This window comes from Xiphias gladius, chromosome 6, assembly GCF_016859285.1.
Source record: "Xiphias gladius isolate SHS-SW01 ecotype Sanya breed wild chromosome 6, ASM1685928v1, whole genome shotgun sequence".
In the NCBI taxonomy this organism is placed as follows: Eukaryota; Metazoa; Chordata; class Actinopteri; order Istiophoriformes; family Xiphiidae; genus Xiphias; species Xiphias gladius.
This window is the reverse complement of record NC_053405.1, coordinates 24,537,613-24,559,058: the sequence shown is the minus strand read 5'-3', so window position 1 is coordinate 24,559,058 and position 21,446 is coordinate 24,537,613. Positions and strand designations below refer to the sequence as shown.

At 38.1% G+C, this 21,446-nt stretch overlaps 1 protein-coding gene across 1 annotated transcript in view; it reads right to left on the bottom strand.

The window, feature by feature from the left end:
* The window catches only part of oca2 (oculocutaneous albinism II), a 47,343-nt gene extending 27,107 nt beyond the window's left edge, over window positions 1-20,236 (bottom strand). Inside the window, exons 1-13 of the mRNA XM_040129100.1 lie at window positions 19,995-20,236; window positions 16,422-16,517; window positions 14,920-15,111; window positions 14,469-14,526; window positions 13,861-13,933; window positions 13,168-13,325; window positions 12,985-13,067; window positions 11,419-11,572; window positions 8,561-8,632; window positions 7,353-7,418; window positions 6,698-6,754; window positions 5,311-5,435; window positions 3,882-4,020 (exon numbers count right to left, since the gene is read on the bottom strand). Of these exons, the coding sequence (XP_039985034.1) occupies window positions 3,882-4,020; window positions 5,311-5,435; window positions 6,698-6,754; window positions 7,353-7,418; window positions 8,561-8,632; window positions 11,419-11,572; window positions 12,985-13,067; window positions 13,168-13,325; window positions 13,861-13,933; window positions 14,469-14,526; window positions 14,920-15,111; window positions 16,422-16,517; window positions 19,995-20,236 (1,515 nt within the window). The remainder of the gene's footprint in view (window positions 1-3,881; window positions 4,021-5,310; window positions 5,436-6,697; window positions 6,755-7,352; window positions 7,419-8,560; window positions 8,633-11,418; window positions 11,573-12,984; window positions 13,068-13,167; window positions 13,326-13,860; window positions 13,934-14,468; window positions 14,527-14,919; window positions 15,112-16,421; window positions 16,518-19,994) is intronic.
* Window positions 20,237-21,446: the final 1,210 nt, after the last annotated feature.

Below are 21,446 nucleotides of genomic sequence, written 5' to 3'. Positions count from 1 at the left end.
AAATGAAAATCATAAAAAATAAGGAAATAATTCCTGTTTAAGCCTCATGTTTAGCTACAAACTAGAGACCCCAGAAAACAAAGAATTTGGATGTCATGTAACTGTGTCTCAGTCCAACAAATTTCTGTAACAGTAGAAGGACACAAGAGCTGAGAGCTAAAGAGTCTAAGTCCATGTGTTTGCTGCTGTAATGTATGGAGTGTCCATATTTCAGACCCAATGTCAAAGACACTGACCATTTGGCAGGGAGAGTCACCAGAGTCCCTCAGTGAAATTATACCAAAAGGAGGTAGAGATTTTATATGCACCATGCTACCCTGCTCTGTAACAAATCAAAGACAAGGACATTGTATCTCTGGATTTCTTCTGTAAATCCCCTTGACAGAAAAAAGCGAGCATGCAAACAAACAGACAAGCAAACCACTCATTCAGACATGGCTGAACGAGTGTGACGCTCCTGCTGCGTCCCTGCGGTTCTGTCACCTGGGAAACGGAGCCAAGACAACTGGACAGTGGGCCACGGGAGCCTGGTGTGGTAGGAACTACTGTATGCTGGAGGAGACCACATACTGCTGCACCCACAAAGGCTCAAATGTCAAACGTGGTGAACAGATGCCACGACAAGCAGCTGGGAAAATGTCATGTCTTCTAGTGATGTAACATTATCCCCCTCTGAGTATAAGAAGAGTGAAGGTTACGAGAAAAGCCCACAAGTCATTGCCCTTTTCAGACGGCAACAGGCTGATCTAATTAACTGAGTAAAATGTCTTTACACTATTTACTGACATCTTTTTTTGTCACAATCTGTACAATAGAGGACAGCTTATCTCTAAATGGGTTTTCAAAACATCATTGGGTGATAGAGAATAATAATGTAGTTGTAATGCAGTGTAAACTGCAGTAATTTTCATTTTAGTCCCAATGTCAAAGTCAATTAGACTAACATTTTTGTAAATGCACAATATTTACAGGAAGACTTTTTAAAGTAAAAACAAATTATAAACACAAAATAGATAAATTCTCTATGTGGGGAACATCGTTAAATAACCCTCAGCCTGGTGGCACAAAGATATATATTGTCACAAAGGTCTGAACCAAGCATGATGTATGTCATCCAGCGCAAGAAAAGAGCTGCATTCAGTTACATGACTTCACAAATTATTGCATCAGGAATGACACCTCCTTCACAAGTTTAAAAAGAGACTAATCTCAAAGAAAGGGTTTCCAGCGTGCCCTAGCAGGTGAGAATGTTGCAGGAAGGGGAAGCACTAGAAAGGTGGTACTCCACGCAGATGTCAGAAATGATTAAACGCGTAAGGGGGAAGAAAGTGAATTCACAGCTGCTGTGTTGCTTACAATGACTGTACGAACTTTATGACATATGCTAAAAAAAAAAATATCTACGATCGAGGAGAAGCAAATTTAAAGACAGATCTTATAAACATTTGACTAAGAAGACTGCTAAAGCAACAGTATGGAACATTGGGCAGGTACCTTGAAATTGGAAGTTTTAGAGTTTCTTTTCCCACTGTTTTGACATTTTTAATTCCTGTGATTTATGGTGGCAGCAGAAAAAATATGAATTGGTTTCACTGCCATTAAATCTCCATTCATTACCTGCACATCAGCATAAATAAGGGTCATGACTCACAATTCATATAAATACATAGAAAGATTGTGCTGAACAGAGATAACACACATAGATGATTAATATCCACAGTGCATACCCATAACATACAGGCAAATGTCTGCATGTACACTGTAAATGTTTATGCAATGTAAAGGCTATATTAGGTCATGAACAAGAGAGCTTACATGAATTTGGGCTTTAAAAACGTAATAATTGTCTGCAACAGCACGTCACTGCAAGTAAACCCTTACCTGAAGGGATACAGGAAGTAGATGACAACCTTTAAAACCTGTACTGTATTAAAAATGTTTGTACGATCAATTACCAAATACAATACAAACAAAGTCACTTTAAAACTTGAATTTGTGAGACCTTTTCAGAACCAGCTGTATAACCCTAAAAGCGTAATGTGTTCATGTTTTTCTTTATCCTGAACTGATTCAACGAACAACAGCATGTGGATTGCTTGTAACATCATGTCACATACCAGCAGATGAATTTGATCAAAGGGAATGTGGCAGCCAGCTGAGATTTCTTCATTGTCACATGCGGTGAGATCTCAGTTCACACCGACAAGAGCTTGTTGCTACACGCTATGAGAGGGAACCGTGATCTTAGACCTTTTACAACAAGCTTTAACAGATCAAAACTAGATTTAGAGATCTGTACCTTGTCATATTTTAATTGCTGGAATGTTAAAGGTGTATTAAACGAGTTTTGACCAGTAGAGGGCAAAAACACTGAAGAACTCAGCAGCAACAGAGCCTCGATATTTGTCGTGTTATCGTTTGTAATTTTTGATAGTTTGCCAACCTTCAAGAGGCTGGCTGTTACTCAACATGAGCCTGACCGAGCAGACGCCACAGAAGTGAGAGCAGAGGGAGAAGGGAGCTGGCGCACAGCTGAAAGCGCAACTTTTGGTTGAGACTGTAATGGACAGTGACTGATGGCCCTCATCCCTGTAGTGTTTGGTTAGTTCCTGTGTGTGTCTGTTTGTTAACCTAAGTGAACTGAAACTGGCACCAAGCACCTTATCTTGTTGAGTGGCAACCTAGGCATTCAGGTCATGTTGTGTCCTGTTATTAAGTGGTCCAGTCATAAGGCTCAGTGGTAATTAAATCCCCTAGACCTAAAATCATTTCATACAGTTCTTAGTGACAGAAATATTAGCAAACCTCTGCCACAAACGGCATGGACGTAGCAACATGGACTTCCCATTCTTCTTTATTGAAACCTGTCGAATGTAACTCCAGACTAACAAGCTAAAACAATTAGTCAAGAGCAGCTAAAATCTGTGTAAAGCTGCAGAGTTGTGTATTAAATTTTAAGTACTGGCAGCATCTGAATCCCTTTCACATTACAGGGAGTCATTTGATTTAATGTTAATGTCAAAATAATGTTTACTGTAAATCTAGAGTGGTGCTGCAGTTGCTATCTGTCCCAGCAGCATTGCTTGGAATAATAACTGTCAGCACTGATTTTCAATGCGTATTTAATACAACCATTGCAGTGATCTTCGTTCATAATTACCCAAACACCTCGTCATAACATGATATAATATGAGATTTTAAAAAAAGAAGCCGCACACATTACAGACAGAGGAGTAAGGTGCTGCCAAAAGTGTCCATCTAGGGAAAGTACAAAAATATACACGGTCAAACTTAGAGAAACTTTGGCATTAAGTGTTTTCAGTCAGTTTCAGTGGCTTAGTACTATACTGTATTTGATTAATTTTCTGGTACAAAATCCTTCAAATCAAAGGACAAGGCTAGAGCTAATCAAATCAAACACTTTAACCCATGAGGGAAGTCTTAATAATACATTTTTTGATCATGACAATGACCTTATGACTTTTTTCAGAATCTCCCAACAACACTGAAATGTAATTAACAAAGTCCATGAATCTAAATTATTTCAGCCCTCTAGAATAGCTGATTATCAACACAAAAAAAGATAAGTAAAGGGGTAAAGCTGTGACTAAAATTTTTCCAAGCACCTGAGGGATCTTTAGACTAAATACATTTCAGGAGAGAGGTTCCTCAATTTATCATCCTCCTGTCAGCTCTGTACCATTTGTACAGCTCAAACAGCAATTTTCCTTTCATCTTATTATTATTCTCTGTTACACACAATTTGTGAAGAGCATTATGTGTGCCTTACTAAGCATCTTGTTCATGTGTCAGATTACAACGAGCTGATCTCTTACAGTATATTAGTACAAGTTTAGGCAGAGTGCTGTGAAAGTGCCTACTTCTTTGCGCAGGTCCTGATTTGATACTATAATCACATTGGGTGGATCTCCGACAGCTGTGGCGGCCCCTCCAATGTTGGTGAAGATTACTTCTGCAATCAGGACATGTCTGGGGTCTAGATTAAGCACCTCACACAACCTGCAAAATCAGATAGAGACAGAAAAGCCCTTTAGCCCCGATTAGATTGCAGCAGTTGGGAGAAATAAATACAGAAATATAAAAAGGATACTGGAAGATAAAAAGCATTGGTCCTTTAACACTGTGGCTGTACAGGATATCCATGCTGCTGGCCTGGTAACAAATTAGAGAACTGTTTTAAACGGATGTGTTATTGTGTATCAGGCGTCTAATTTCAGTCAAGTCAAAATTTTATCTTTATTATGACCCTCTGGCAGCAAAAGTGGTTTTGAGAGCTTAATAATGGTTCAGAGTAAAGATTCAATTCAATGGCTGAAAAAAGAGACATGAACAATGAGGAGGAGACAGAGGTGGGCGGCATACTTGTATTTGATTTGTAAGACACTACATTGCAGTGAATTATAGCTTTCATGTAGTAGTTCTGTTTATAGGGATCTAATGTGGGTTTGTCTGAGCTGGAATATATTAGGAGGAGGTGTTGAGCTATCAACTGATGTGACTATTTGAAAGAATACTAGAGGGTTACTAGATACAAATCAATGATTAAATACAAGAACTTTAAGTTACAAACCAAGAAAAGTTGTAACAAGAATGGCACTCAGTAGAGCGCATACCTCCACCAAGGCCAAATACTGATGAAAATGTCAAAAAATGGCCCATCTTGCAATATTGGCTCTGTCCAAGGCCAATGAATTCCACCTACAAGGATCTCCAAAACTCACTGATTAATATGTTAAATCTGTTTTGTTTAGTCTGTAAAAAAACCAAATGTAAAAACAACAATTCCCCATTTTACCAACAGGCTAGGTGTTTCCCCCTGACTTCAGTCTAAGCTAACCAGCTGCTTGCAGTAGCTTCATATTTAATATACAGACATAAGAGTATTATTTGTCTTCTCCTCCTCTCCTCTAAGATTAGATAATTGAATAAATGTATCTCCCAAAATGCCAAACTATTCCTTTAAGAAAGTAACTTAATTAATTCAACAATTGCTTGATTACTGCAAATATGTAACTATTATTTTCGAAGGGATGTCTAAATGTTGAACACTGTGACTGATGACCATAAATATTTAATTTCTAATAACTCATTCTACATAATTACAGGATACCGAGTTGCAGATGAGTAAACTACATAGCAAGGTGGTGCAGCTTAAGTTAATTGCCCATAGCTGTGAATGAGAGTGAACAGTTGTCTGTCTCTATGGTGTACTCTGCCTCTCGCCCACTGTGCTGATATAAGCAAGTACAGATAATGGATGGATGGGAATTTCAAATGACTATACTGTACCTTATGGTGACAGGGGTGAAAAGCATCATAGTGGTCACATTATCCAGAAAAGCAGAGAGAATGGCAGCAATGAGACAGAGGATGATGATCATAGGCCACACTCTTCCTCTGGATAATTGGTAAGCCTGCCGAGAGAAGTAAAGACGAATCAGTGTTAAAGGAAAATAAAAACCCATTAAGTGGATGTCTTGATTCTTTCCCAGTCCAAGTGCTGGATGGATTTAAAATCTAAAGCAACGGAGTCAATGCAGTGATTGAGTGGTGTTGCTGAAGATAAGTTCTTACACTTCTGACATGTGTTTCAAGCTTTCAGTACACCAAGGATGTCATAGTGAAACATCATAAATGAGTACCTGAATGTCAAATTTGTATTATGAGTAGTAGTACTATAAGGGGTAGTGTACTCAGATTCCCAAAATAGTCATATAATATAGAATTACACACAGATTCACACACACACAAACACTATCTTCCTGAGGCCTAAAGTCTTTAATGCTAATATACCATTTTAACCACATGGGAGTGGCTAAGAAAGGTATTTTAATTTGATGTGCCTGCCCTTCTCCAACTCACACTTAAAATTCATGAGCCTGCATGATCCCCACTTCGAGGTCTGAGTGCTTCTGTACGTGAAGAAGATTCAGAATTAAATGTCAGCGTCCCAGAGCTGTTTTCCTGATTGTAGGAAACCCCTTCTGCTACTACAGGGTAATAGACTAATTTGAGAATGTTCAATTCATTGTCCTTTGTAGATCCACAATATAGTACTACAATCAAGCTTAAGGGATGTTAACTTTACAGGCATGGACATACAACTATAATATTAAGAAATAAACTATTTAAAGGTTATGTCTATAAGTTAGTGCTCTGTGCAGTTACAGTCAAAACATTTTCTTCTTTTCATAATAAGAAAAAAACTAATTTGGCTCATTTCAATATATTGACCTAGGATTCTGAACTTTCCCACAAAATAGAGCAAATGTCATTCTTGTCAGTCTATTATAGTGCAGTATTTTTTGGTGAAGATGTAAAGACAGGCAACAAAAGTTGTTAGGTTATCTTACATTACAAAGGTCTTCCCAAATCATGGTTATGACAGATAAGTCAGCATGAAAATTGCATTGTCGGTTGTAATTTCAGAAAAGGCTCAAAGCCTGTCACCTTCAAGACAACTCTAAAATACCAGTGGGAAGCTATTTTATTAGACTTGTCACCCAATATCCAACATGTACAAAGGTAAACATGCAAATGCTACAAAAGTTATTTACAATGACTACTATCATACCTTCATGTTAAAAATGTCAGATTTTCTTATGTGATTCGACTGATTTTGTTATTTTCTGTGTTAGTGCAGGGACCCATCAATATTATAATACAGTCAACTCACCTTTACAGCACAATAATCAAAGAAGCCAGTCTCTGAAAAAATGGCCACCAGTACCATCTGTAGGAAACAGGACAAAAAAATATATTTCCCATTATGTAACAAGATTATATGTCACCCTGATATTTCAAATGTAGTCACCATGGACAACAAGATGGTGCTCAAATAGGAGATGGTGGTCAGCAAGAAAGATATTTCCACTTGGCTCAATTTTGAGGATTCTATTATTCTCTTCATTAATACTTTATTATCATACCAAGTACAGAATGGCAGCAAATGAGTGCATGTATAAAAACCAGTCTGAAACTGACTCCAAACTTCATTAATTAGCATAGACAATGAGCTGTTGCAAAAAGCAACATGACACATGGATTTATAGAATACATAAACGGTTAAAGATACTCTTCTATTTTATACCAAACTTGACAATATGCTTGTTTCCATGAGGACAGTATTTTATGTCAATTTCACTTGCCTCCATAGAAACAGGTCTTACTGTCAGTAGCTGGGCAGGCCGGTAGAAAGAGCATAAAAGGAAGTTCAGAACTTCCGGGGATATTAAATAAAGAATTTTCTCTCTAAAATCTTGCAAACTACATTGTCCAAAAAAACATTTGTTGAGAACATACGAGGAACATTTTTGAGTTAAAAGTCTCACCATGCCAAACAGAAGAGCCAATGTCTCATAATCAATCCACTCGACTACAGTAACCAGACTGGGTCGCTGTGGGAGAGACAAAGAAAGTAATTAACATTTAACAAGATTTGACGGGGATTTATTAACAATCTACAGATCAATGAGGAAAAAGCGAAAAGGAAACAGTCAGTAAATTAGTGTCAGATACACAAAAGTCTAGTTGAGATATGGGATAAGTACCAAACTTTCTGGCAAGCTTAAAAAAATTTTTTGTTGTAACTGTAATTGAGCACTGCCATAAGTCCTCCCTGGCCCACATCCTTCCTCGGGATGCTATAGGTCTTTTTCCAGAGATGACATTTTGACTTGTGATAGCATGAAGAGAACATGTGGAGCCAATAAATTAACAATGGCTCTGTTCTACTTAAGTGTCCCAGTGAGCCACGCAGACCCAATACTCCCAAACTGGAACAACATAATTATTGTTATAGTAACAATATAGTTATACCTGTGCTTTTCCTGCATAGGTTGGAACTTTGAAAACAAGTTTCCAAGTTGTGATATTTTTGTGACTGGTGAACTCAAGTAAGTAATAAAAGAGCTAATTATTAAACATCTTTCTTTTCCAGAATATTTTGTTGCAATAGATTATAAATGCTGTTAAAGTAACATTTTTCAAGTCAAAGAAATATCAGCTTCTTTACAGACATCCTCTTTCTTGATAAAAAAAAAACTTAAATAGAAGCTTTGGACGAGTCTGTGAACACAGGGACATGATAAACAGCCCGAGCTAAATTCCTCTGTTGACAGTAATGAAGTCTAACTGGATTGACTGACGTGGCAGCCATTTTGATTCCCCTTGACTGAGAAACACAACCAGAATGAAGTAAATCTAAAGCCCAGTCCGGTTTAACATGCACATCATGCGATATCATTGAGTTCTGCCTACTGAAAGAGGTGTATTGGAAGCAAGTAAGCTTATAGCATATGAAGGGATATTTTCAGTTAGTTATAGCATTCTTTGGCTCATCAGACTCACTACCAATTCAGCTAGGTTATCTAGCTAACTAACAACTATTACGCTAGCAAACTAACTTTTCTTGCTAATTTTAAGATGATTATCAATTCATATTTTGACAAAAAAATACAGTGCGTTGATAAGCTAACTAGTTCTGGGAATTATTATTTATTTTACCTATCACTAAATTAGAAAATGAAAAGAGACTTACATCGCCAATGACAGCAAGAGCAGCTAAGGCCGCTAAAGAACCTAACATGGAAGCCAGAGTGCGGTGCACAATCTGAAAATTCAAACAAATTACAAGAAGGATAAAATGTAATGCATCTGAATTGAAGAAATCCACCATTTAAATATTACAGTTTAAATATAGGTGCAAATAATCACACTGTCTCTCACTCTCACATACAAACACACATACAAATCCAACATTTCAAACATGCTTTTTTTTGTCATGCTACTGTTTCAGTGGGTCAAATGACTGAATTACCTCTGGTTAAGGCACATGAGTGAAATGACTTGCAAAGCTGCAAAGCTAATGCTTTTTATTAATCTATTCCTTCATATTTATTCTACATTATGTTTTTTTGTAGTATGATGTATTTCCTTTTATTTTGCATTATTACCTTGTATCTTTCTCATGGTGTGCCAGTGTTTAATTTCTACTTTTTGTAAAATGTATCTGTTATTGGATAAGCCTCATGTCATATACTGCATCTCATACTGTAAACTGTAATTTAAAAGACATTCTCAAAAAAATATCTAATTTTCAGCAGCAGTAACTGAAAAGGTGAGTCACGAAACTCTCTTTGACGTCTGTGCTCCACTAGGTCTATGATGGTGTGTCATTTTCTTTGGTATAAAGTATCAAGAAACACAGAATTTCAAGGAGAAATTACAGACAAATCCATGATGCTGTTCAGCGTCATTCTCCCCCACCAGGCCATAACACTACTCTCATGTATGATGGATCCCATTATTAAAAATTGCGGCCTATGATAAGCATGGATGTGTTATCAGAAGGCAGGGTTGCTCATCTGACATTTATGGCTTTGCAATAAATTGCAAGAAAAGTAGGTCACTTTACGTATGTTGGCGAATGCTAAGGCTGATAAAGAAACTGGACCCTGTAGCCCTTAACTTAATTGGAAGACTAGCTTATTTTAAAAAAAAAGAAAAAGAAAATTAAAAACTAATTCCAAGTCATTTGCATTATGTGATGCAGCTTTATTGGCAGGGTTATTCCACCATATGAAAGATTTGTACATGTTTATTCTGTCAAAACAGACATCGTCTTTAATGCATATTGACCTTGCTGAACTACTCAACACTAAAGCGGGTCTAATCACTCAAGATGAATAATAATTCAGACAGTCTACAGACTTTCAGAAACTTCTCTTTGTCTGAATAAAACTGTTCAGATAATGGATAAGGGAGTACAGAAGAATCCTTTTTTTTTCTAACACAGCCTTTGTCGAGAATGATGAAATACTTCATAACTCTCTTAAAACATTTCACTGAAGCACCCATTAAAATAAGAAAATTTGTGTGCAACTACAAGCACACTGACAGATTCCTTTGTTAGAATTCACCGTACAGAAAATCACAACATCTCAAATGTGAGAGAGAGAGTATGTGCTCACTCATTATAGGTATCTGTCAGATTTTTATCAGACTAAAGTTTAATGGAGAAAAACAAATCTTCTCTGCAGAGGAGTGAGACATTCACAAATGGAGACCTGACAGAGCTGAAGTCAGATGACATGTTGCTGATGTTTGAATAGCCATGCACTGTATGGTCTTCTATTTGAACAATAATCCTTCACACTTTCAATTACAGTCTCTGCAAGCAGATCTGTCATTAACAGATCACACATGAGAGTGTGTGTGTGGAGTGTAGATGTGCAGTCATCTCCCACGGCCCACTGTTGACTTTCACATCACAGTATGCCCCTGCCGGCACAGTTTAGTGAGTTCACACCTTGTCGCACTCAGGGAGATTAGCGTGTCTAATTAAAACCAAACACTGACTGGAATGAATGAAAATTACATATGTATATCCAGGGAGCTCAAGTCTTAATAAGTCAGTGTAAAGTAAAAAACAAGAGTGAAACACATCAACGTAATGACAACTAATACGCGGGAAATTAATGATTGTTTGATATTGAATAAGTCATCAATCAAAACTGAATCATATATGTGCATATATGTTAAGAAATTACTTTAATAAGTTTTTCATTTCCAGTTAATAATGTGTTAATCATTGGATTGCAATTCTTGACCTAAAGCATTTTTAATACTGTTAATGATTCCAAAATGATTTTCAATCTGTGTCTCGGCTACATCAAACAAAAAACAAAATAAACATGAATTCATTTTACATGCAAATCTGACCAATTCAAATGATAAATTAAATTATAATCCCAAATGACTACTCAAATTCTGACCGTGTAAATTGAAGTACACTACCCTCCGCTATCTATCCCACAATGCAGTGCATCACATTTTAACGATGCAGTGATGATGTAAAATGACAATAATTCATAAGTATCCAAGGTCTTATTTTTATTGCCAATTTAGCATTCGCCACAGAGTCAAAATAGAGTACGGTCAGGGGTGAATGAGTGGAGAGAGTGATTTTGGAGACAACACATGACAGGCGTAGCAATAGCAGCTACAAGGGGTGAGGTTTAACAAAGGGGCAGTTGTCCTGCCCTAACTGGCGCAACACATCCATGGTGCAACAAAACTAACAGTGAGTGTGAGAGAGGTGTCAATCAAGCACAGTCTGTACATGCAGACAGGAGGAGAATTCTAAACAAGTAAAATGAGAACAACTGTGGGGATGGATCGTGGTGTACACAGGTGTAATTAATTACACCCACAATGGCTGAGTGATTCAAGTGTCCCAGTAAGTCGAGACAGAGTGACAGTGAGCCAGCATGCACACTACCAGGACCTTTAAAACTGAAGCAGCTCAATGGCTTTCAGCCACACTACATGCTGCAGAAACTGAACAAAAACTAATTCATTATCCTTAGAAAAGCATGAGCATCACAGGCCATTTACCTCAAAGATGATGAGAACATAGACCCCAGCCAGGATGATTCCAGCGATGGCCACCTGTGTCTCTACACTGACAAAGAGCGACTGGTGGGTCATGGACAACGGCACCACCTCATTATCCTGCAGGAAGGCTTGAATCGTGATGACGATGGGGTCACTGTGCGGGAGAGGAAACAACACAGCAGCGTGGATGATGCCGATGTTTTTCTTTCATCACACAGAAGCAATCCCTAATATAGAAAATGTTTTCAGAAATCTGTCATGTAATGTTAACAACTTTGAAGTCTAGCAGCAGAGACAAACACCTCACAATATTATATACTGCAATGTAATGTAACAGTATACTCAACAATGATGGAACATCAGATGGCATTATGCAGCAAGAATTCACCTATTGCAAGGCATTAAATTAAAGAAGAATCGTTTCACTAAAGGTGTTCAGCGCACGGGGATAGAAAAAGTAATGCCAGCCAACGGAGGGGGTAGGTTTGAAAGGCAAATGCTCCAAAGAGAAGCTCTCTTGATGTACAGACTTATTTCTTATGTTATCTCTTATGTGTTTTATTGAGCATTTTATACATCCTGTATATTTAGCAACTTTTAGATGATCTGTTGTAGATACAAAAGGATTTCTATGTAACAAACACATGTATTTTATTTTTCTATGATCTTGATTCTTAATATAATTTTTGAGTCTATGTAATGCTCTGCCTTTCCTTTGAAATCTGCTTTATTTGTGCCATTTCTATGAGAGTCCTTCTATTCTATATCTGTTCTATACAAATTTTATATAATGGGCTGCACAAACATGGTCTTTGATGTAGGATAATTGGATTGGATTGCATTATAATGTACAGGTATGTACAGGTCAATAGTGACTGTATGGAAATTACTGTGGAGGGGAAGATGGATGCACCTTATGTTTCCCTTTCTAAAAATGCAAGGCCTCCCCAGATTTATTAATATTTTCTAAGAAATAATGATTGCAACACCCCCCAGCATCTCACCATAATAGTCTATGACAGTATTGGTACAACTCCTTTCACAATTAACTAAAAAAGGAAGAGCATACTGAATTTAAGGCTGCTTTCACACCTAAACCATTCGGGTCATGTAAAGCGAATTCTGGTGCATTTGCCCATGTAGTTTAGTTTGTTTTCTGTCAATCACTTTGTCCATTACTTTGGTTTATGACCAAATATCTGCAAAACTAATGAGTTTCCCACCAGCCTCAGCTGTACTGTGTGTTAAGTGCTAATTATGTCATCATTGTCACTATGAGCATGTTAGCATGCCAGCCATAGCATTTAGCTCACAGCACCGCTGTGCCTACAGCTTCACTTAAAACAATTAAAAAATAAAACACCTTCCCCTGTTCTCTCAAAAAAGTCAGACTACCCTCCTTCCTCCAGATATAAGAATGAATAATTCTCGACCTTTTCTACCCCCCTTCCTTCCTAATAATATTCATATAGTCGCTTGGGTGACCATTCAAAGAGGCTGTTAACCCCCATGTGCATGTTAAAATCAATCTGCTCAAATCAATATGTCATACAGTGTTCCGAGTACCTGCTGAGCATCTCAAAAGTTTTTGTCAATAGTATCTGGTCACTTCGTTCACCATGTAGAGGAATCGTCCAATTATGAATCACCTGTTCACAGACAGCGTAATAAATGAGTTAGCTTTTCCCTGTTCAACACTTCACAGATGATACAGCAAATAATCAAAATGTAGCACAGAGATGCTCTCACCTGCTGAGTCCTCCTCCTCCGCTGTCCTGGCTGCTCGGTCTGCTCCACCTGGATCAGGATGTACTCTTGGTTGGTGAGGTCGATCAACCCTCCTGTGAAAGGCCCTCCCACCTGGAGCTTCAGCAAAGCGTTGTCCCGAAAATCTGTCAGGTTCATTGCTGTGGGATGCGGATCGTCAAGAGAAAAATGCAGATATGTTGACAGTAGAGGAGACAGCTTTTTGGAGCTGACATTTAGGAACTGATTTAACACTTCACAAGAATAAACTGTGCAGTCTTCCTCTTCAGGCATTTTCAAACCATAATGAAGAACAATAGGATCCTACCTTGTTGAACATGACTCAAAGATTGACATGCACAGTGAAACAAAGAAGTACAGAGAATTTATTCATCTTTTAGCATTGCTACCAGTCCCATTTACCTATTTGTTCTGCAGCATTCACTCTGATTAAAGCCTGATAAAGACCCTTGTGGATAAACAAATTTTCAAAAATAGTTTTTCCTCTGCCTTTGTGTGTCAGCATGCCCTCATACTCGAGGTAAATCACAGCTGCGTCATGTGCCACCCCTCTCCTCTTGACTGTGTTGATGAAAGGCCTCCGGGATCTTTTGCAGCCCACTTTTTTGTTTCTAATTTCATAGCATAACACGAAATGCCAATGTGCATTAGCAATAATGCAGTAGGAAAGGATACAGAAACTGTCTGTGGAAGAGACTGCCAACATCCTCCAGGGGTTGTCTCGATCTGGATACATGCTGAAGAACAGCTGCAACCAGAATACATTCAACTTAGTAGTCAGTCCAAGCAGTTCCTACCAGAGATATGGAGACACTGAGAAAAAAGAATATACACCACTGTACAGTAAAGGTGGCTTGCTAGACCTCAAATAGTAAAAGTCCACAGTGTGTTGTGTAATTTCACTTAAATTCAGTGCTCTAGTGTAAGTGTACTGTGTGTGTAGTTTAGTGAACAGTATGTATCTGTGAGAGAGTTCTAACTTACTGCTGAGGATAGGTAGATGTATTTTTGAATTTCAAACCTAATTCAGAATGTCACTTTCTTTCAGAGTGAGATGACATTGATACCACTCTGATGTGTGAGCAGAGTGGTATCAATCTTCCCATCTCACTCTCTGAAAAAGTGGATATATGTATTTCCCAAAATGATGAACTATTTTGAAATTATTTGTTTGTAAAGTTTGATTTTTTTTGTCATGTTACACCAGTAATGTTAGTCATTGTAGAGTGTTCTATCACAATTAAGTGTAACAGTGTTATAATATGGTAGCCCCAATAACTTACACTGCACAGAACCACAATAGTGAAGATAGTGGCAATTTTGGAGACTTTGAAGAAGCATCTGAAAAACAAAATAAGTAGATTGTAAATAGGACAGTGTTCAGTGCGATTGTGCACTGTATACCAGTGTTTCAACCTACAATGGAGGTCAGAATTCCCACAAGGGATCACAAGATGAATCTATGGTGTCCTGAAATGATTCTCCACTCGTGTTTTCTTTAATCCTTTGTGCATTTTTCTTGTTAATACCGTATAGCTTTACCTCTTTAAGCCTCTAAAAGATGTTCAAATGAAACCTTCCGAGGGGAAAGTCACTCTTTGAACTGCTCACAACACGTAGAAGATATTGCAAGTAGATGTGGCTTTATATGAATGGATTAATGGGGGAAAAAACGGTTGGGAACTACCAGTATATATCTTATCATAACACCTGCGGCAGCTTGAAGGGTCTGACCTCATACTACTGGTGAGTCTGAAGTTGAGGTTGAGGTTGTCCAGAGGGTCATTCTTCTCCGAGGAGCTGGAGCGGGACAGGGAAAGGCTGTTGACCTCGCTGCCCAGTCGATACCTCCTCTCCAGGAAGCTGTCGTTCCAGGGCTCTTCCCCTCCAACAAAGCTGGGGTCATGTAGGGTCATGTAGGTTATACTGAAAAAGAATATTCACTGTCAGTCATCTGGGCTTAGACCACTATAGTTTCAGTGACGGAAACTAACAGTGCATTGGAATTAAGGACATCAGCTGTGATGTAAGATCTTAAATTAAAAATATACCAATACCGAGCAGCAAAAAATGTCTGCAGAAGGGAAGCAACCTCTAATTACAATTTCATTACTTGCATTGTACACTACTGTCAACTGAATCAGTGTAAGAAAGGTTTTAAAATGATCTTATAAGTTGAGCCATTTGCATGTCATTCTGATTCATAGCTAATATGAAATATTAAAACCAAAATGCATTATATCCTCTCTTCAGAAAAAAAGTAATATTCCATTCAGATAACATTAGATAACCTGAATGAATAACAGTTGTCTGTAAAACCGAGTAAAGATCAAACACATTCTCCCAGATAATGTAGCAAAAAGGTGTTCAAGATTATATAAATAAATATGACATAATGAAATAAATAATCATATGAATAATGTATAATATATGTAAATGAAAGGAACATTTATTAAATAAAACACATTATGATAACGCAACTCATCCAATTCAACTTCCAGCTAGCTACTTGGACCCTGTTAGCTACAGCAGCAACAGAGAAAGGCTAAAGCTTAAGACTTCATAATTTTTTGCTCTTCACAGAGTTGTGTGTCTTTCTCTGAGAGACACCATTTAGAATTTAAAAAAAAATACTTTAGCTAGCTGCTGCTGTAAAAAATGGCTCTTCACTAGGATGAGGATGAGTAGTAGCTAATCCAAGTTTACAAACCAAGGTAGCCAGTTAGCAAGCTGGCTGGGTAGCACGCAGCCTTGATAAGCTCAATAAATAGAGAGGTTCGTTACCGTGTCTGTGTCCTGCGTTTATATACAGCAGCAGCTTCTAGTTGGTTATTTCAGAATTAAGTTGGCATTTTTGTTGCTCTAGCTAACAGAAGCTAACAGGATAAATTTGGCCGCAGTTGCTAGCGGGCTAGCTTAATTTTGTGACAAAAAGTGATATCATGAAATAAATATGTCCCTGGGAAAAAAAAAAGATTATGAAATAGAAACTGGTAAAAACGTATTTTAAATAAAGAATTGACATAAAGATTAACTTTATAAATATGAAAATAATTGATGAAAACATGATAAATAATTTATTTGATAATAAACAAATTATTGGTTATTTATTATTAAAATATTATCATTTATTTATATGATTATTTATTCCTTAATGACTTGTTTATTTCATATTGGACACTTTAAGGCTCCGTACCAGTTTTAATGCATAATCTAATGCGTGAGAAATTACTAACCTGTCATCTTGAGAGAATCTCAGCAGAGGCGACTTCTCTGTAAGGTTGGCTGAATTCGTTTTTCCTCTGAGAATGTTAACCACACTGAAATTGTGCCTTGGGAAAAAAAAAATGCGATGGAATACAATGAGCTAAAATATATATCAAAAAATAGACAGAAAAACAACTACATCTGTGCTTTTCAAAAACTGAAAAACAGAGTTCTCATGAACTCTGACCCCAATAGTGAAGCCCTCCGCTGTCACAAAACAGCTGTCAATCAGTGGTTAAAGCAGTTTGCCGGATCCTTTGTAAACCACAGGTGGCAGAAAGGGGGGTGAGCAGCTGGTGACTTGACACCTGAGGTGATCATTAAAGTGTCTTTTGTCACCCTGCTGTTGCACCATATCTCTGAGGCTCCTGCGGGCTGCCACCCTCAAGGAGCATCACAGCCGAGTCTCAAACAACAAAGCTGCTCTTGCATTTTTGATGTTAAAAGACATACACATTTTTGATTGTTTTTTTGTTTCCACTTCAGAAAGACACCAATCCACTATTTCATCGAGCCCATTGTCATTGCAGCAATTACTCTGACAACAGTAGACGTCATGAGAATCGTTATATAATGGAATACCAACCCACTGAGCCAAACCTGTTAGATGGAAATCTTTCTGAAAATTAAAGGTTCCCCTCGGCTAATCTTATAATCTTGAGGGATTTTTACCCTCTGCCTGTCAAAAGGGTTGAGTGCTTAAACACATTCTGTGCATTTCCTTAACACAGCAGCATACATTTTTGCTTTGTATTGCTTCAATTTTTCGAAAGTTATCGCAGTTAATTATTGAATTATTATGAGGAAATTGGTGTTGGTTAGTTTTGTTACCTCTGTATGACTTTTCAGTTAGTCTGTTTAGGGGTGATAATTCAGTAATTCATAAGGCCATACTATTGTAGTTATTATCTTACAAGTCTGGCAGGCGATACCAAACACACTGCAGACAGCAGACAGTTGGGTGCTATGAATCAATGAATGTGGCAAGGGTGTTGGATAAAGGAGTAGATTACATTAGGGAAGTCTGCAGCATTAATTCTCTTCAATACTCTTATACAACTATAAAGAGATTTACCGCATGACAACAAATGTTTTCTCCCCTCTTCTTTCCCTGATACAAAGCCTGATCTAACCCCTTAGATGTGACTGAGCAGGGAGGTTGCACTGTAAAGACGAGTTTTTAAAGGATATTGAGCCGGGACAGAACATAAACTGAAGCTGAAAATACAGGGAATTATACTGTAGTCTTTTTAGGCCACACAATGTGATCAGTATTGACCAACAGAAAATAGGCCATATTTTTCAGGATTTATTCTTCATTCATAATCATTTATTTTTTAATAAATATGCCATTTTACTATTTCATGTCCTGCAAAAATAGTGTCTGCTCACAATATGATGATGATATATTATCCTGCCGTTATTACGGTCCTATGTGAGGTTGTTTCCACTTTCTTTTTATGCAATAGTGATGTGACTAAAACATGCATTATAATATTTTTTGGCCACTAGGGGGCAGCAGAAAACTGTAAACACAACACTGACATATTAACACCTTTCAAACTGATATTGTGAATGTGTTATCAAACAGTTGCTTATTTACACATATACATAGCAACATTAGCATTTATTTGGAGTTCTGGCCAACTGGTAAATGTAAGTCCACTACTCACTGTCTTTTAGCTCTGTTTTGTTCTCTAACAACTCCTAAGACATGTAACTGTCTCTTTAGCCAATGAATTCTCCACTATGTTCACCAGCTTGGTCCTAACTTTGTCTGTTTGCCGTTTCGTTCTGGACAGGTGACATACAGTGGGTTCCAAAGAAGAGTATCTAATACCGAAGCAGATTCTGTATCTTTAATGCCTCGACATTATTTTGCTATTTTCAAATAACTGTTTAACAACGAAGCTGCAAATCTATGGATCATATGTATACATCAGTTCGGTTGCCCTCTCAAAGTAACCTTTAACCCTATCAAGTTTGGCCCAAGCCGGTCTGTTACACTGGTCCATTATGTCTGTGTTCAAACATATTCTGGTGCCAGACAGACAACCTGACAGCTACCACCACTGTAGAATTCTTTCTATTGAGTAATGAGCTTTTCAGCTAGAAAAATAGTGTTGACATGTCAGATGCAATCATGTTGAAATATTTAACAGCAGTGCTCCCTCACAGCTTTTATTAAAACGGGAAACTACATGCAGCAAGTGAACAGGTTTTGCTCATAGAGGACTTTATATTTATATAAAGAAAACTTTATATGTTCTCAGTCAAAATGAATTACAGCGGCTGATTGTCACTCTAGAAACAAAAAAGTCACTGCAAAATATCAAATGTAAAACAGCTAACAAGGCCGTGCAGAAGACACACAAGCATCAGCTGTAGTACACTCTTTGTCATGTGCAACTTTGACTTAGTTCATGAAGCAAAAAAATTCCCCACTTTAATCCCAATAACGTCACAGCCACAGGCTTGAGATTAGCGACCCCCTGAGTAACTGAGATACACACCCACAGCCACACACACTTAAGTCTCCATGTGTGAATGTTCAATGTTTTCCGCATACTGTATGTTCATACATTCCTGGGAAGATTTAACCACCACAGCATGTTTAATGTGATTCTGCACGTGTGGTTCAAATTCTTTAAGCTGTCGTTATGTCTTCACTTCAGAAAACCCAGTGACAAGAGAGAATGAGGGCTAATCTTTTGAAATACTAGAATACGAGAAAAAGTTGTAGTATATATGTAGACACTTTATCAGCTATTTATGTAGGGCTTTGAGGCTAATGAGAGAGGCTAGAGTGAACCAGAACAGTAAAGCTTTGGGCCATACAACCAAAACAGTGATCTTAAAGACAGATGCTAAAACACACCATAGAGCTGAGTGGTGCCACAGAGTTGGGGGTTATTTATCTGTTGGTCCAACACAACGAGTGACACCTTCCACATACAAGCAGTCATTCGATCCACTGTTAATATCAAAATATTTTTCATAGCAACTTTAGAGACAAACACCAATTCTTCAGTCTGTGCTAGGTCTGGCATATTCTTTTCTATCCTATTCTTTATTTAATCAGGTACCCTCAGTAGTAGCGAACTCTGTTTTGCAAGAGGACCTTGACAGGCACATTATCCAGTAACCGTCATCGTCACCGTAGAATTAATGATTTGGCTTAAATATAAATATATTCTGTAGAAAACAAAAAATAGTTCACTGGGTTAGTCTCAAACTATATGAGCTCGAACAGTCTGCAGAAAAACAAATATATAAAATATCGCAAGCCTCATTCTTAAAGGCTCTACCACCTCTGTAGTACACTTGCGTAGCATTAAGACCCTTGTTTATTTAGTTTTTGTCCAAATTTCTGCCACTTAGCTAGTCTTTCGACTCAGCCCACTTACATTTAGTTCAACCAGTTAGCGCCTCTAAAGCAGCTCTCAATCCAATAATTCTTGTAAAAAAATTACACTCCAGTAAATGAGATATCTTGTCAGTAAACCACCATGAGAGAGCAGACACACATTCAATTGTCATACCCATCCTCTTTTCGAACAGGGACAAAGCCCTCAGTATGGATGACGCACTGTCCCGAGGGCAGAACCGCAGACTGCTGGAGCTTCTGGGTCTCTCTCCTCTCTGAGATGCCCTGCAGCAGACGGAGCTCCCCAAAGTTCCCTGCGACAGCCTCAGGTGACCTCAGGCTGCTCCTGCCCTGATGGCCTTGGGCCGACGTCTGAGACATCTCAATCTCCAGGTTGCTTTTGTTCTCCAAATACATGGTTGGACCGCTGGAGGGGACAAGGAGCAGTGTTTTGTTACAGTAGATATCAGAATTATCATAAATAATTAGAGTGATTTCTAGCCACCTCGGGCAAATGGACACAATAGTGACATATTATGACCTTTTAAGTTGATATGGCTAACATGTTAGTAAGCAGTTGCTTATTCACACTTCCAGCAGATACGGAGAAACATTATCATTAATTTTCAATCGTATCTCTGTCCACCCAGCAAACATAAGTCCAACATTTACTCAGCTTTCATCTCTGGTTTTCGTTCTCCACAAACTCCTGGGGGGTCTGGCTCTTTAGCTGTCTAATACTACTCATGTTCACTAGCTATTTGCTTAATGTGTCTGTCTGCCATTTGATGCTGAGCAGGTTGTGTACAGTGGGTTTACACCGGCTTCTTCGCTGAAAACAGCTGCCTGCTGCTAAAAGTATGAATGAGCGCAGCGAGAGTGAACCAAAACAGTAAAGTTATGGGCCAGAATGCCAAAACAATGGGCTGAAAGATTCTGAAAGAGCTCCATGGAGTTAAGAGGAACTGCAGAGTTGGGTGATAAATTTATCACTGCAAACCACACCTTGCACACACAAGGGGTCATGTGATATGAAAATATTGTCTGTAGCAGCTTTAAAGTTACAGCAGTGACCTTTCAGTTCTTTTAAATCACTAATATGTGAACTCTGTTATCATTAGTTATCGTCTTTATGATGTGGCTCATTAAAAACACCTTTGTCTGCTTCACCTACACCACAGGTTTGTTGGCTTTTATAACTTTTCGCATCAACGGAATTGCAATTATGCAATTAATTATAAATAGCAAACTTTCCTCTCCCCGGGCAAAAAGGAACAAGGAGCTCCACTGTACAGCAGAGGCACACCATCCTTTAGTGCTGATCTAGCCACAGACCATAAAGTGTATGCCGTTCTTGTCAGTTACAATATGAACTATATACTATACACGTAGGTTATCAAACCTGATTTTAAATTGATATCCTTGGTAATTTAAATTTAAATTAAAGCCTTGTGGTGCTACAGTAACACAGAGGAAGGTCAACATGCAATATATAACAGCTGAGTGATTCTCGGCGCCCATAAAGCATAGCATGAGGTCAGTGGATGAGGTCAGCTACAGCAGACATGTGGTCTTCGTCAACACAAAGGCTCCATGAATTCAATGGGATTATTGCTCACATGAAAGG